The 12,490-nt window shown below is 40.9% G+C and overlaps 2 protein-coding genes across 2 annotated transcripts; one reads left to right on the top strand and one right to left on the bottom strand.

The window, feature by feature from the left end:
- Positions 1-679: 679 nt before the first annotated feature.
- On the bottom strand, positions 680-5,261 carry LOC102997156 (von Willebrand factor A domain-containing protein 8-like). Its single transcript, XM_057527643.1, is given in 3 exon segments — positions 680-2,275; positions 2,278-3,428; positions 5,227-5,261. Coding segments are annotated over 3 exon segments (2,640 nt in total). The 3' UTR covers positions 680-821.
- A 5,346-nt stretch (positions 5,262-10,607) lies between these two features.
- On the top strand, positions 10,608-11,340 carry LOC103009831 (COP9 signalosome complex subunit 8-like). The gene has a single exon (XM_057528068.1). The coding sequence runs from the start codon at positions 10,671-10,673 to the stop codon at positions 11,298-11,300; it is 630 nt and encodes a 209-aa protein (XP_057384051.1). The 5' UTR covers positions 10,608-10,670; the 3' UTR covers positions 11,301-11,340.
- Positions 11,341-12,490: the final 1,150 nt, after the last annotated feature.

The raw sequence follows: 12,490 nt of genomic DNA, 5'->3' as shown, positions 1-12,490 counted from the left end.
ACGTCTGGAGCCTGTGCTCCGCAACAAAGAGAGGCTGCGCACCGCAATGAAGAGTGGCCCCCGCTTGCCGCAACTGGAGAAAGCCCTTGCACAGAAACGAAGACCCAACACAGCCAAAAATAAATAAATAAAAATTTTTTTAAAAAAAGTAGTGAAACAGAAACAGATGAGTTAGTTAAAAAAAAAAAAAAAAGTCACGTGGGAAAGGAAGCAATCCAAGGATCTTTTGATTCCTTTTGGTTTTGGCTAAGAAAATGAAATTATTGAGAAAACCCAACCTTTTATAGAATATTGCCATTGAAAGGACTTTTCAGTGGGTTAAATACTGTAAAGTCATTGTTTGTTGGGCAATACAGAGTGGAGGAGAAAATAAAAATAATTATTGAAGAGTAGTTGGTTGGGTGGGTTTGCACAGACTTGTATTCCAGTGTCAGAATGTGGCATCAAAGGCTTAGTTTGCTGGGGTCACTTTTGTTATCCTAGGTGACCAGGTGCTGTATTAAGGCAAAAGCAAGGTACTCTTTCCGTCAGGTTTTTGGAAACAGACCACACGCCATAGTTCTCAAACCACCTTCCCTTAACCCTGACCTTTTGTATAATGCAGGTCAACTCGCTTCCTCTAATGACTTATAAACCCATCAGTGGTTGTGGATTTCCATGCATGGGCCTTGCTCTGGCTGCTTCTCTGAACTCTGATTACTTAGCAAGCGCAGGAAGGCCCGGGAATGCCAGAATTATCCAGTCATCAGTCGGGGGCACTTTATAGACCTCTTCTTTTCTTCAGAATACTCTTTCTTCCTAGCATATTTCAAATCCCAGGGTCATCGGGATGATAAAGGGCACTTCTTAACACTGGACAACATGGTGGAGGTGAAAATCTGTTGTAAAATCTGAGGGATGTCCTTGGTATCCATGGCAACGAAAGACCGGCCAGCTGGTAGAGTTCTCTGAAGCCTGGCTGCTTGATCACCTAAAGATCTAATAAAAATGGCAAAAGCATTTACTTGAGGGTTGCTTGTCAGGATCTGGGCAAACTTGGCAGGATGTATTCCATAGCGTGACAGGTTGGCATCACTTAAGACAATGACAAAGTACTCGTCAGCTTCTTCTTTGACAATTTCCTTGATGGCGTGTTCTGTCCCCTCTAATGTGTGGTCCCCACTCATGCAGAACTGAGCGTGGACGTGCATCGTCTTGAGAATTTCTAGTCTTTGCTTATTGTCCTTGGGGATCTTGTTAATTGGAACTAGAGCAATGTTGTAGCCATCTCCAGAGTGTCCAGTGATGTCATTCTTGAACTTCTCCTCATAGTTCTCAAAGGCCTCCATGAGCATACACACGGCTTCCATCGAGCGCTCAAGCCAGCCATCCACCCCATTAAGGTGGTACATGCTGCCGGACACGTCCACCACCAGGCGCAGGCGCTTGGGTTTCTTTTGGGGGCTGCCCAGTTGTGGCGGCAGCTCACCCCGGCGTTTGTAGATGGATTTTTCTCCAGTCAGCCCATCAATGATCTTGGCATCATCTAGTTCCCCAGTAGCTTGGTGTCTTAGCCACTGTCTTTCTTTACATTAAGCCTGTAAATTATCCAGGATAATTCGGAGGGAGTGCACCTGCTGTCGAACAGCCCCTGAAAACCTTTCATAGGTTGCGGCATCATATTCCCTCATTTGGATCTCCTTTAGCCTCTGTTGAAACGCTCTCTGGCCCATCTCTCTCACAGCTCTCTTCACCTCCTCAGGAACCGCATCTTTCTCAGCCTTAGAGACCTGGTACACTGCATGGCCTGCATCCAGCCGGTAAGGACCTCCTTTGCCGCCCAGACCTGCAGTGTCTCTTCCCCCTGTGCCGCCAGCCCAAGTACTGCCGCCCACATGCGGCATGTTGTCTGGGTCCTCCTTGCCGTGTTTGGGGGAACTCACATCTTCACCACTCTCTCTATTGATTGTTATCTGCATAAGTCTGTCACCTTCTCGTCCAATCATGTTTCTCCATTCCATGAGTGACCACTGCAGATGTTCCAGTCCAGTTTCCCAAAGCCAGATGCGACCTCCCATATCAACAGTGACAACGCCACCTTTGCCCCACTCAGCCAGCAGTGCATCTGTGTCCGAGATAGTAGATAGCCACGTGGTATATGGTGAGAGAAAGTCTGATCCAGGAATAGGGATGTGTTGGAGTCTCTTTGATTGGAGATCAGTGACTTCTATATAACCAGCTATTTGTGGAGGGATAACATCTTTCGGAGGGATTTCTCCTGGGGGCAAAATCCTATCTGATTAGTATCCAAAAGAGTCACACAATTGCTCTGCTTTGGAGTTCCAATTTTCTTCTTCCCTCCATAGAATGTATCAGTGACCCTTGATTTATGCAAAGATGTTGGCCTTTTCCAAGAATAAACTTCACTAGGTGACATGAGATCTGGGAAACCAACAACGACTGTAGCATAACTATTCTCATCTGAGAGAATTCGGTTAGGAGAGGCAATCTTTTGTCCCACAGCTGAACTCAGATTTTCAGATGATAGTTGATGACTTGAAATCTTATGAGGTATGCTGAAGTCTGTTTCTTGTGTGACTGCAAACCCTGTGCTAGGCAGCTCCTCTTTCAGCACATACAACTGGCAAACGCTACTGTCCTCAGATGCGACGTGTGCAGGCTTAGTTAAAAGATATTTCTGATGTGTTTTGCTCTCCACCAGAAGCCATTTGTCTTCTGCAACGAGAAACACTGTCTGGAGGTTGATGGGAAGTGAGGTGGTGTGAGTTCGCCCTTCTAGAACATCCAGCACAGCCAGGGTATTCCCTTTTTCTTTGTAGAATACTAGCCAGTTTTTGTGCACAAATTCTTTACACATTTTGTAAGTTTCAGCTTCCTCCTTGTTCCACCAGGAAGTTTTCTTAAGTGTAAACTCTTCCGAAGGTAGGATGAGACGATGAAGGGCTTGGCTAGTGGTATCCAGCAACAGGATCACATTGCTCTGCTGCTCATGGAGAATTACTTGACCCTTGAGGGGATTTCTCAGCGGAGCCACTGTCACAAATGGGTACCAGACTCCACTGGCCATTCTTGGGAAGATGTCAAAAAGGTCCACAAAGTAGCCACTTTTCCCAGTCATATTCATAAAGTATAAGGAAACGGGATTGCATGCAACTACATAGAGAGTATTTTCCTCATTTTCATGTGATGTAGCGATGTCGCAGATTAAGGTAATTTCATCCAATGGTAACTTTCAGGAGGCACATTCTTCAGTAAAGGTTTGGGATCTTCCTTCATGTCTTTCTATTGGATACTCCTGTACGTTTATAAGTGCTGGACCCTTTACATCTATATGATGAGTTTCTGCCGGACACAATAGTTTTTGCATTCCATTTCTTGACTGACCAATTGTCCAATAGCCCATGAAGGTCTGCTCTGGCAGAGGCAACCTGCTAGTGTTGGAGGGTCTCCTGCAGAGGCGGGGGGTGGCTGTGTCTCACCGTGAGGACAAGGACACTGGCAGCAGAAGTTCTGGGAAGCACTCCTTGGCGTGAGCCCTCCCAGAGTCCGCCATTAGCCCCACCCAAGTTTGGCTTTTCTAAAACAGCAAGTGGATATATACACACAATTTTTATATGTAGGATATACATATTATATATATGTGTATATATATATGTGCATATGTATATGCTTAGATATAACTATATGTTATGCTTAGATATAGTGCTATGTTTTATTTGTATATATCACAGAGTAGAATTTTTCCTGTTTTCCAACCTGACCTGCGCCATACAGCAAATCATTTGAATGTTTATTTTGCCTCAGATTTTTCTTTCAGTGCCTTCATTGCTTTTCAATTTTTTAAAACTCTACAGCTACATTCTCTAAGAAATTTATTTACTTCTGAGTTTCCTAGTTACAGCTTTATAGATTGCTAGGAGTTCTGGGACCTTTTGTTACTATGAGATTGAGTTCCAACTTTATGACTCACTTTCTGGAAATCAATTTTCTCAACCCAGAGTCCACTTAATTTCACTGGCCATGATAACTTTGAAATAAACTCTATGTGTCCATAGATGGTACTTTAGAAACTATATTATCAGCTTGGGTTTACATTGAATTCCATTTTAATGTTCACGTTGGATTTTATAGTATTTGCTTCCTCTAAGTGCACTTTTAGTGGGAAAATAAAATTTTATTTTGGAGTAAACTTCACATAAAATGATGCAGGTAGGGACTTCCCTGGTGGTGCAATGGTTAAGAATACGCCTGCCAATGCAGGGGACATGGGTTTGAGCCCTGGTCTGGGAAGATCCCACATGCCATGGAGCAACTAAGCCCATGTGCCACAACTACTGAGCCTGAGCTCTGGAGCCCGTGAGCCACAAGTACTGAGCCCACGTGCCACAACTACTGAAGCCCGTGCACCTAGAGCCTGTGCTCCACGACAAGAGAAGCCACTGCAATGAGAGGCCTGCGCACCACAATGAAGAGTAGTCCCCGCTTGCCACTACTAGAGAAAGCCTGTGGGCAGCAATGAAGATCCAAAGCAGCCAAAAATAAATAAATAAATTTATTATTTTTTTTAATGATGCAGGAGTATGTATGGCTGAACATTGCTACTGTTAAGTCTTAGAGGCTTTAGTCTGCCTTTCCTTCTATAACAGTCATTAAGTAGCTATGTGTGGTGAAGATAAACTAGCCTATCATGATTCCCCTCTGAAACAATCAGAGATGTGCATTCATTATGATAGTGTCCTATGACCCCAACTTCTGTCCATCCTTCCATTCGTAATGCTTTGTTAGACTTCACAGAGCCCTCAATTGCTGACCCTGCCATGAATCACTCCACCTTCTTTCCTTAATTAAAGCCTCAATCTACCCCGGGACACTCACTACTTCCCCAGAAGTCTCCTCAAGTGGAGAATGTGGCTCTCTCCACCCTTGGCATCTCAGAATGAGGAAGCAGAGCTCAGATCCTCCGCATCCAGTGATGCTTCAAACCAATCCTTGGGCAAAATCCCCCTCTCCTTGCAGGTCCAAATGTTCCAGCCGTATCACATTCCACCCTCCCTTGGACTCAGAAGTCCTGTGGGTTCCATGGATAATTATCCCATACTCAGTAAACAATTTTGCGCCTAACTGTGGTCTTCCTCTCCGTACCATTTTCTGCCATCATTCTGGGTGACAACCTGCCTATACAATATCCAAGTTTCACAATTTCTTGACCTTCTCATGTTCAGTTACCTTCTTCTCCACTCTATTTTAGCCACCTCTGTCATGACAGACCTGGACTGTAGTATCACTGCTCTACCTCTGCAAATCTGAATCCAACTCTCTCATTTCCTGACCACAACTTCTTACCTTCTTTCTCCAACTCCCTCCCTTAGTGATTCCTCAGTACGTGTTCTTTCTGTTCATTGAGTTCTCTAACCACTCGATGACTCTTTCTCCCTATATGCACATTTCTGTCTTCGCTCCCTCCCCTAACCATCTAAAAATCTGTAATTCATTGAATTAACATTTTCTTGCCAATATTCTCAATAACATTAACCCACTGTTCTTCCAACTGCTCTGGACTAGCAAAACCCCAGTCCTGGACCAATCCACATGTCTACGTACCTATATTCTAAGGCTGAAGAAAATTACGAAAACATATCTATTGGTGCCAATACAAATTAATGCTCTTCAACCCCAACCAGATCCACAGTGCTACCTGGCAATCCTTCCATGCTCTTCCAATCAAGTCTCTCTCCCATTCTCCATAGTAGATTTCAAATCCTCGCTGCTATCCTAAAACCTCCTACATCACGCCTGTCACCCTTAGCAGATGGGCTCATCTCCTGCTTCACAGAGAAAACGGGAGCCAGCACTCCAGAAGTCCTTGAGCTTCCTGCTCCAAACCTACACATTTATTTATATTTGTCCCTGTCCTTTCAACATTCCCTCCTGAATGTTGAAATACATTAAAATACATTAAATACATTAATATCCATTTTCCCATTTAAGACTAAAGCCTCCACCTGAATGCATGATCCTGTTCTCATACCCTCAGGAACTTGGTCTATCCATTATTCCCTTTCTCTTTTATTTCAGTCTTTCCCTATCACTTGTTCCTTTCCACCAGCATTAAATATACTTAAGCCTTTCACAATTAAAAACATTTTTTTTCTTCATTGACCTCATGTTCTTTTCCAATTTAATCCAACACCACGGGGTTCTTCTTTGCCTTTCTCCATTATATATACAGTTGACCCTTGAAGAACTCAGGTTTGAACTGTACAGGTCCATTTATACACAGATGTTTTTCAATAGTAAATAGGACAGCACAACAAAGTCAGAGGGTGGTTGAACCATGGATGTGGAACCATGAATTAGAGGAACTGTGGAGGGCTGACTATAAATTATACTCAGATTTTCAACTGGGTGGAGGTGGGTACCCCCAACCCCTGCATTGTTCAAGGGTCAACTGTATATGGAGAGAATTCTGATTCCTAACTGCAGTAGCAATATACTTAATCATTTACTTTATCTTACAATACATACAAACTGTTTTAGATGACTGCAATCTCACCAACAACAAACTTACCATGTGAAGTTTAATATTTCTTTGCAACTCTTTTTGTCTTTAGAATGTATCTAGTTGAAAGTGTACATAGTACTGAGTTCAAAGTACTGACTTAAATCGAGTTTTTGTGTGTGTATGGTAATATTATCACTTTGACAGAAAGACTAATTTATTTTGGCTTGTATTCAATTGTAGGGTTTGTTTTTTCATTTTTTAAAATTTTATTTTATTTTTTGTATAGGTACAAACTTTTAAATGGTTCAGATTAAAAGGTAAACTCAAAGAAGTCTCACTACCCCGCCCCCATCCATCCCATCTCATTCCCACCCATCTCTGATGGGTAACCATTTTTATTAGGTTCTGATATTTCTTTTTTGTAAAAATTGCATATGTCTATTCTTTTTTCACCCATATTTCTTCACAAATGCTACCATATTATATACACTTCTTGTAACCTGCTTTTTCCACTTAACAATACATCCTGGTTCAAGTCTGTAGTATCATTTTATGTTATATTTACTATCAATATTAGTTATAGTTACCATTTTTCTTTCTATATCTGATATCTTTCTGCTCTTTTTTTTTTCTTACTGTTTCTTTTGGTGTTTAGAAAGGCTTTGCTTTTCTTCTAGGTTATAATTTTTCTAACATCTTTTGTAAAAAATAAAAACAACAAAAAACCTTCACTTTTCTCTTTCGGCAGCCTCTACCATTTGGCTTGTCAACTCTGATATATATATATATATTTTTTTTTTTTTTAAGGATTTTCTTATTTATTTATTTATTTATTTTTTTATTTTTGGCTGTGTTGGGTCTTCGGTTCGTGCGAGGGCTTTCTCCAGTTGCGGCAAGCGGGGGCCACTCTTCATCGCGGTGCGGGGACCGCCCTTCATCGCGGTGCGCGGGCCTTTCTCTATCGCGGCCCCTCCCGCTGCAGGGCACAGGCTCCAGACGCGCAGGCTCAGCAATTGTGGCTCACGGGCCCAGCTGCTCCGTGGCATGTGGGATCTTCCCAGACCAGGGCTCGAACCCGTGTCCCCTGCATTAGCAGGCAGATTCTCAACCACTGCACCACCAGGGAAGCCCCTGATATATTTTGACTGCACATATTACCTGTACAGCAGTGAGTTTGTTCTACTTTCTACTTTTTTTGTGAGGGGTTGGTTTATTTCTATTTCATCAGAACATAAAATGCTTATACACTCTCCCTCTGCCCTTAAGTTTTAATCTTAGATCTACATTGAAATATATTCAATGTGTACCATCAGTCCATGTGCCAGGGTTTCTCCAGTCTTCTTTAGGTTGTATAAAGCTCACCCTCTAGTTATATTTGTGAATACAGTACTCCTTGAGTGCTCACATTTTTGAAACTGTTTCCATATAGCCTTAGTACTTGAAGGACAACTTGTCTAGATATGAAATCTTTGACTTACACTTTCTGTTCTTTCTTTAAAAAAAAGTTTGGTCCAAAGTTGTCTTGCTTTCTATCTTGCTTTCACAAACTCTGGTTTCAACTTGATTTTGTTCCTGTGTAAGTTATTTGGTCTTTTTGCCTGAAGGCCCAGAGACTTTTTTGTCTTTATGAATAAAGTCTAAGTTTCACAGGATATGTCTCTGAGTTGACCATCTGGGAAGTTTTTTGAATTACAACTTTAAATAACAATTCTATTGTATCACTTTGTTTTTCTTATTCAAGGACTCCAATTATATGTATGTAAGATCATCTTTGCCCATCTTCTATAGCTATCACTTTCTCTGATTGTTTTTCTATTTTATATTCATGCTCTTGACTATTTTAATTCATTTCCTCAATACCCCTTCTTGTATTTTTCATTAATTCTGTTCTCTCTTGGTCACCTTGTAGTTTAATCTTCATTTATGAGATGATTTTCTTTCTCTTCTGTTTCTTTCTGGAGTTTGCTTAGTTCTCATAGTCCTCCCCCCACCCTTCTGAATTTTTGAAGTTTCTGACTGGGGTGGTGTTTTTGTAATATATGCAAATGTTTATTTAATGACATTATAATTTAGTTTTTCCACTCTTCATGGTTTTCAGAAGAATTTTCATCAACAGAAATGTTTTCTATTTTTTGTCTTCTTATAGTTTTTATGGTTGTTGTTACCTATTTTCTGTTTTCCAATATCTTATATTTTATTGGATTAGCAAAAAGAAATAATTCTATGTAGGCAGGTGTTGGGCATTTGGTAGCTTCCTAGTTTTCTTAGTTCAAGAACACTCTCTTCTGTTGGTATAATAAACTGAAATTTCTTTAAAAATGGCAACTTTTGTGATGAGAAGAATTAGTTTGTCTTTTTATTTGTGATTCTCTTTTATTTATTTAGATATTTGTTTTCTACTGGTTTTTCCCCCTTTTTTGCCTCGCCACCAAGTTTTTTCAAGTCTGCACAAGTGGGACCCTCTCAAGATTTCCATCTTAGGTCCCCTGCACTTTTGAGATACTTTCTTTTGACTTTCAGGAGTTAGTGTTCTCATACACAAGGTGATATCTTTTTAAAACTCTATTTTCCATCTCCACTAGACTAACACTGCCTTCTCTTTTTCATGAAGACTCTACCTGACTCTACTTTGATATGTGCTCCAGAGTTGCCTTTACAACTAGTTATTTATTTCCCTTCTTCCCTGTAAATGAATTTATGATATTCTTTACCTCCTAGTTATGTCGTGGGCATGGGTCTGTGTGGTTTTACTTACTCTCCTGATCTGTATAGTTTTTAGAAGATATGTGCAGTTTTAGATTCAGGTGGCTGTAATTTTCTTTAAATTATTTTGTGTCTTGGGGTCCTATCCTAGAATCCTTCTCCTTTTACTTTTCACAAACTTTAAGTGACCTCAACCACTTGTATTCCTTTCATTAAGATTTATAGGCTAATGACTGTCAAACTTTATTTTATTGCTGGGCTCCACATTTTTTTTGAATGAACAATAAGATATCTCAACAGGTAACACCACAGTTACCCCCCACGTAACATGCATAAAACTAAACTATCTTTTACTCTCCACCTATTTCCATATCTGCCCCTCCTCCTGTGTCCCTCATCTTGGTAAGTGGAACCACCCCCCAATGTGCCCTGTCACACAAGACAGAATGCTTCCTATCACTCCTGGCCCCAGTCAGTCTCCAAGTACTAATGATTCTACCTCCTAAAGATCTCAAAGCTGTCTTGCACCACTCTCCAAATTCTGTAGTTTAGGCCAACATCACTTCTTGACTGATTTACTAAACCAGCCTCCTAACTGTTGTTCCTGCTTCCACTGTTGCTTCTTCCACTCCAGAGCCCACGTAATTTTGATAAAACTTTATTTTGATTGTGTCACCCCTCCTTCAAAAGGACACACTGCCTTCATGATATAGTCTGACACTCTTAGGTCTAAATGACCAGTCATAATCTGATGACTGCTTACCTCTCTAGACTTCTCTCTCACCAGGCCTTGCTCTCTCCTTTCCCTTTCCTCTATGAAACATAAGAAACAGAAACACTGTAGAAGATTGTAGTCTCCAAATTGACCGCATTTAATTCTACATTCCACATGCTGTTCTAGAAGCATACCGTTCCCCATCAAGAGGCGTGATATACTACCTAAGCAAAATAAAGGATAAAATCATATTATTATCTCAATAGATGCAGAAAAAACACTTGACAAAGTTCAACACTCATTCATGATAAAACTCTCCACAAAGTGGGTATAGAGGGAATCCGCCTGAACATGATAAAGACTATATATGACAAACCCACAGCTAACATACTCAATGGTGAAAAGCTGAAAGATTTTTCTCTAAGATCAAGCACAGAGCAAGGATGTTCTCTCTTACCACTTTTAATCAACACAGTATAGGAAACCCTAGCCAGAACAATTAGGCAAGAAAAAGAAATAAAAGGCATTCAAATAGGAAAGGGGAAAAGTAAAACTGTCTCTATTTGCAGATGGCATGATGTTACATATAGAAGATCCTAAAGACTCCACCAAAAAATCTGTTAGAAAATAAATTCAATAAAATTGCAAGATACAAAATCAATATTAAAAAATCAGGCGGGCGCGACGCCCCGAGGGACAGTCTGAGGTCCGGCTCGGCGGGGAGGTCCGGTGGCGGGACCGGCCGGGAAAATGCCAGTGGCAGTGATGGCGGAAAGTTCCTTTAGTTTCAGAAAGTTGCTGGATCAGTGTGAGAACCAGGAGCTCGAGGCTCCAGGAGGAATTGCTACACCCCCAGTGTATGGTCAGCTTCTAGCTTTATATCTGCTTTACAATGACATGAATAATGCAAGATATCTTTGGAAAAGAATACCACCTGCTATAAAATCTGCAAATTCTGAACTTGGGGGAATTTGGTTGGTAGGACAAAGAATCTGGCAGAGGGATTTCCCCGGGCTCTATACCACCATCAGCGCTCACCCGTGGTCTGAGACAGTCCAGCCAATCATGGAGGCACTTAGAGATGCCACCCGGAGGCGAGCCTTCGCCCTGGTCTCTCAGGCATGTACCTCCATCATCACCGACAATTTCGTAGCCTTTGTTGGACTTCCCATGGAAGAGGCTGTGAAAGGTATCCTAGAACAAGGATGGCAGGCCGACTCCACCACAAGGATGGTCATGCCCAAAAAGCCAGTTGCAGGGGCCCTGGATGTTTCCTTTAACAGGTTTATTCCCTTTTCAGAGCCTGCCCCCGTTCCACCCATCCCCAATGAACAGCAGTTAGCCAGACTCACCGATTATGTGGCTTTCCTCGAAAACTGACTTATCATTCTGAGTTCAAGATCCACCTTCAGAATCCTGAATACTGACAGAAAAATGTAAAATGTTTATTTTCAATTTTATTGGATGGATTAAGCACCTCAGCATTCCTTACTGAGTATGTGATAAAATACATACCTAATATAAAGTATATTATATATTTTTTGTCCTTAAACATGTTGAATGGTTGTTGAAACAATTCTCATTTTGTAATATTTGGCAGTTTGGATGGAGCCCATCAGTATTAGGCAGTCAGTTTATATTTCCTAGTGACTCATAAAATACAGCTCTCCTGCTTCATGTAGAACAGTGGTTGTCAGCTGTTTTTTTCTGCCCCAGCACACAACACACTCCCATCTCTACCACAGGTTGATAGTTGCAGTGATGCATCTGGGGTTTGAGGAGGACTGTCCCCAGGGGCAGTATCTGAAGTGCTCGGGACTCTAATTCACCCCCTTTGGAGAATATGCTCTTTTTCTCTGCCCTCCTGAGAATCACAAATATAAAATGCTGAGATAGAGCTGAGGAACACAGACCATCTCCCTAGTAAACCAGCTTGTTAACTCTAGATTTTTTTTCTGAGCGTGTGAGTACATCCATTGCTGGCAGTGGAGGGCTTGCCATGAAAATGTGACTTATTAAAGGCATTCATGAGAAGTATTAAGTTGTAATATTTCCTTTCAGAAGAAGGGAAATGTAAATGTGGAATGCATTGTTTGGGAAAGAAGCTATTAAGTGATGATACACTTTGTACGACTGTCCTGCAGCCTATTGGTTGCTTATATTTAGCCCTTGGGTCAAGTTTTGCCCTTTGGAGAAATACTGAACAAGTCTTTCATTTTTTGTGTGACAGCCCTCTGAATATTTGAAGTTGTTTATTGTATCTTCAGGTTAAAACCACCCCCTAGTTCATTTATTCTGCATTTGTTCAATAAATATTTAATTGAATTCTTCAACTGTTTTTTTGAACGTAGTTTCTAGAAGTTTCACTATCCTGTCTTCCTGTGGATGTGTTCTAGTTTGTCATTGTCTCTTTAAAATTATGAATTTCTTAATTAAATAGAAATGACCTATATAGTGGTAAAAAAAATTAAAAATAAAAAATCCATTGCATTTCTATACACTAATAATGACCTATTTGAAAGAGAAATTAAGAAAACAATCCCATTTACAATTACATTAAAAAAGAGTAA

This window comes from Balaenoptera acutorostrata, chromosome 14, assembly GCF_949987535.1.
Source record: "Balaenoptera acutorostrata chromosome 14, mBalAcu1.1, whole genome shotgun sequence".
Taxonomy (NCBI): Eukaryota; Metazoa; Chordata; class Mammalia; order Artiodactyla; family Balaenopteridae; genus Balaenoptera; species Balaenoptera acutorostrata.
Note: the sequence above shows the minus strand (reverse complement) of the source record. Positions and strands in the feature narration are given on the sequence as shown.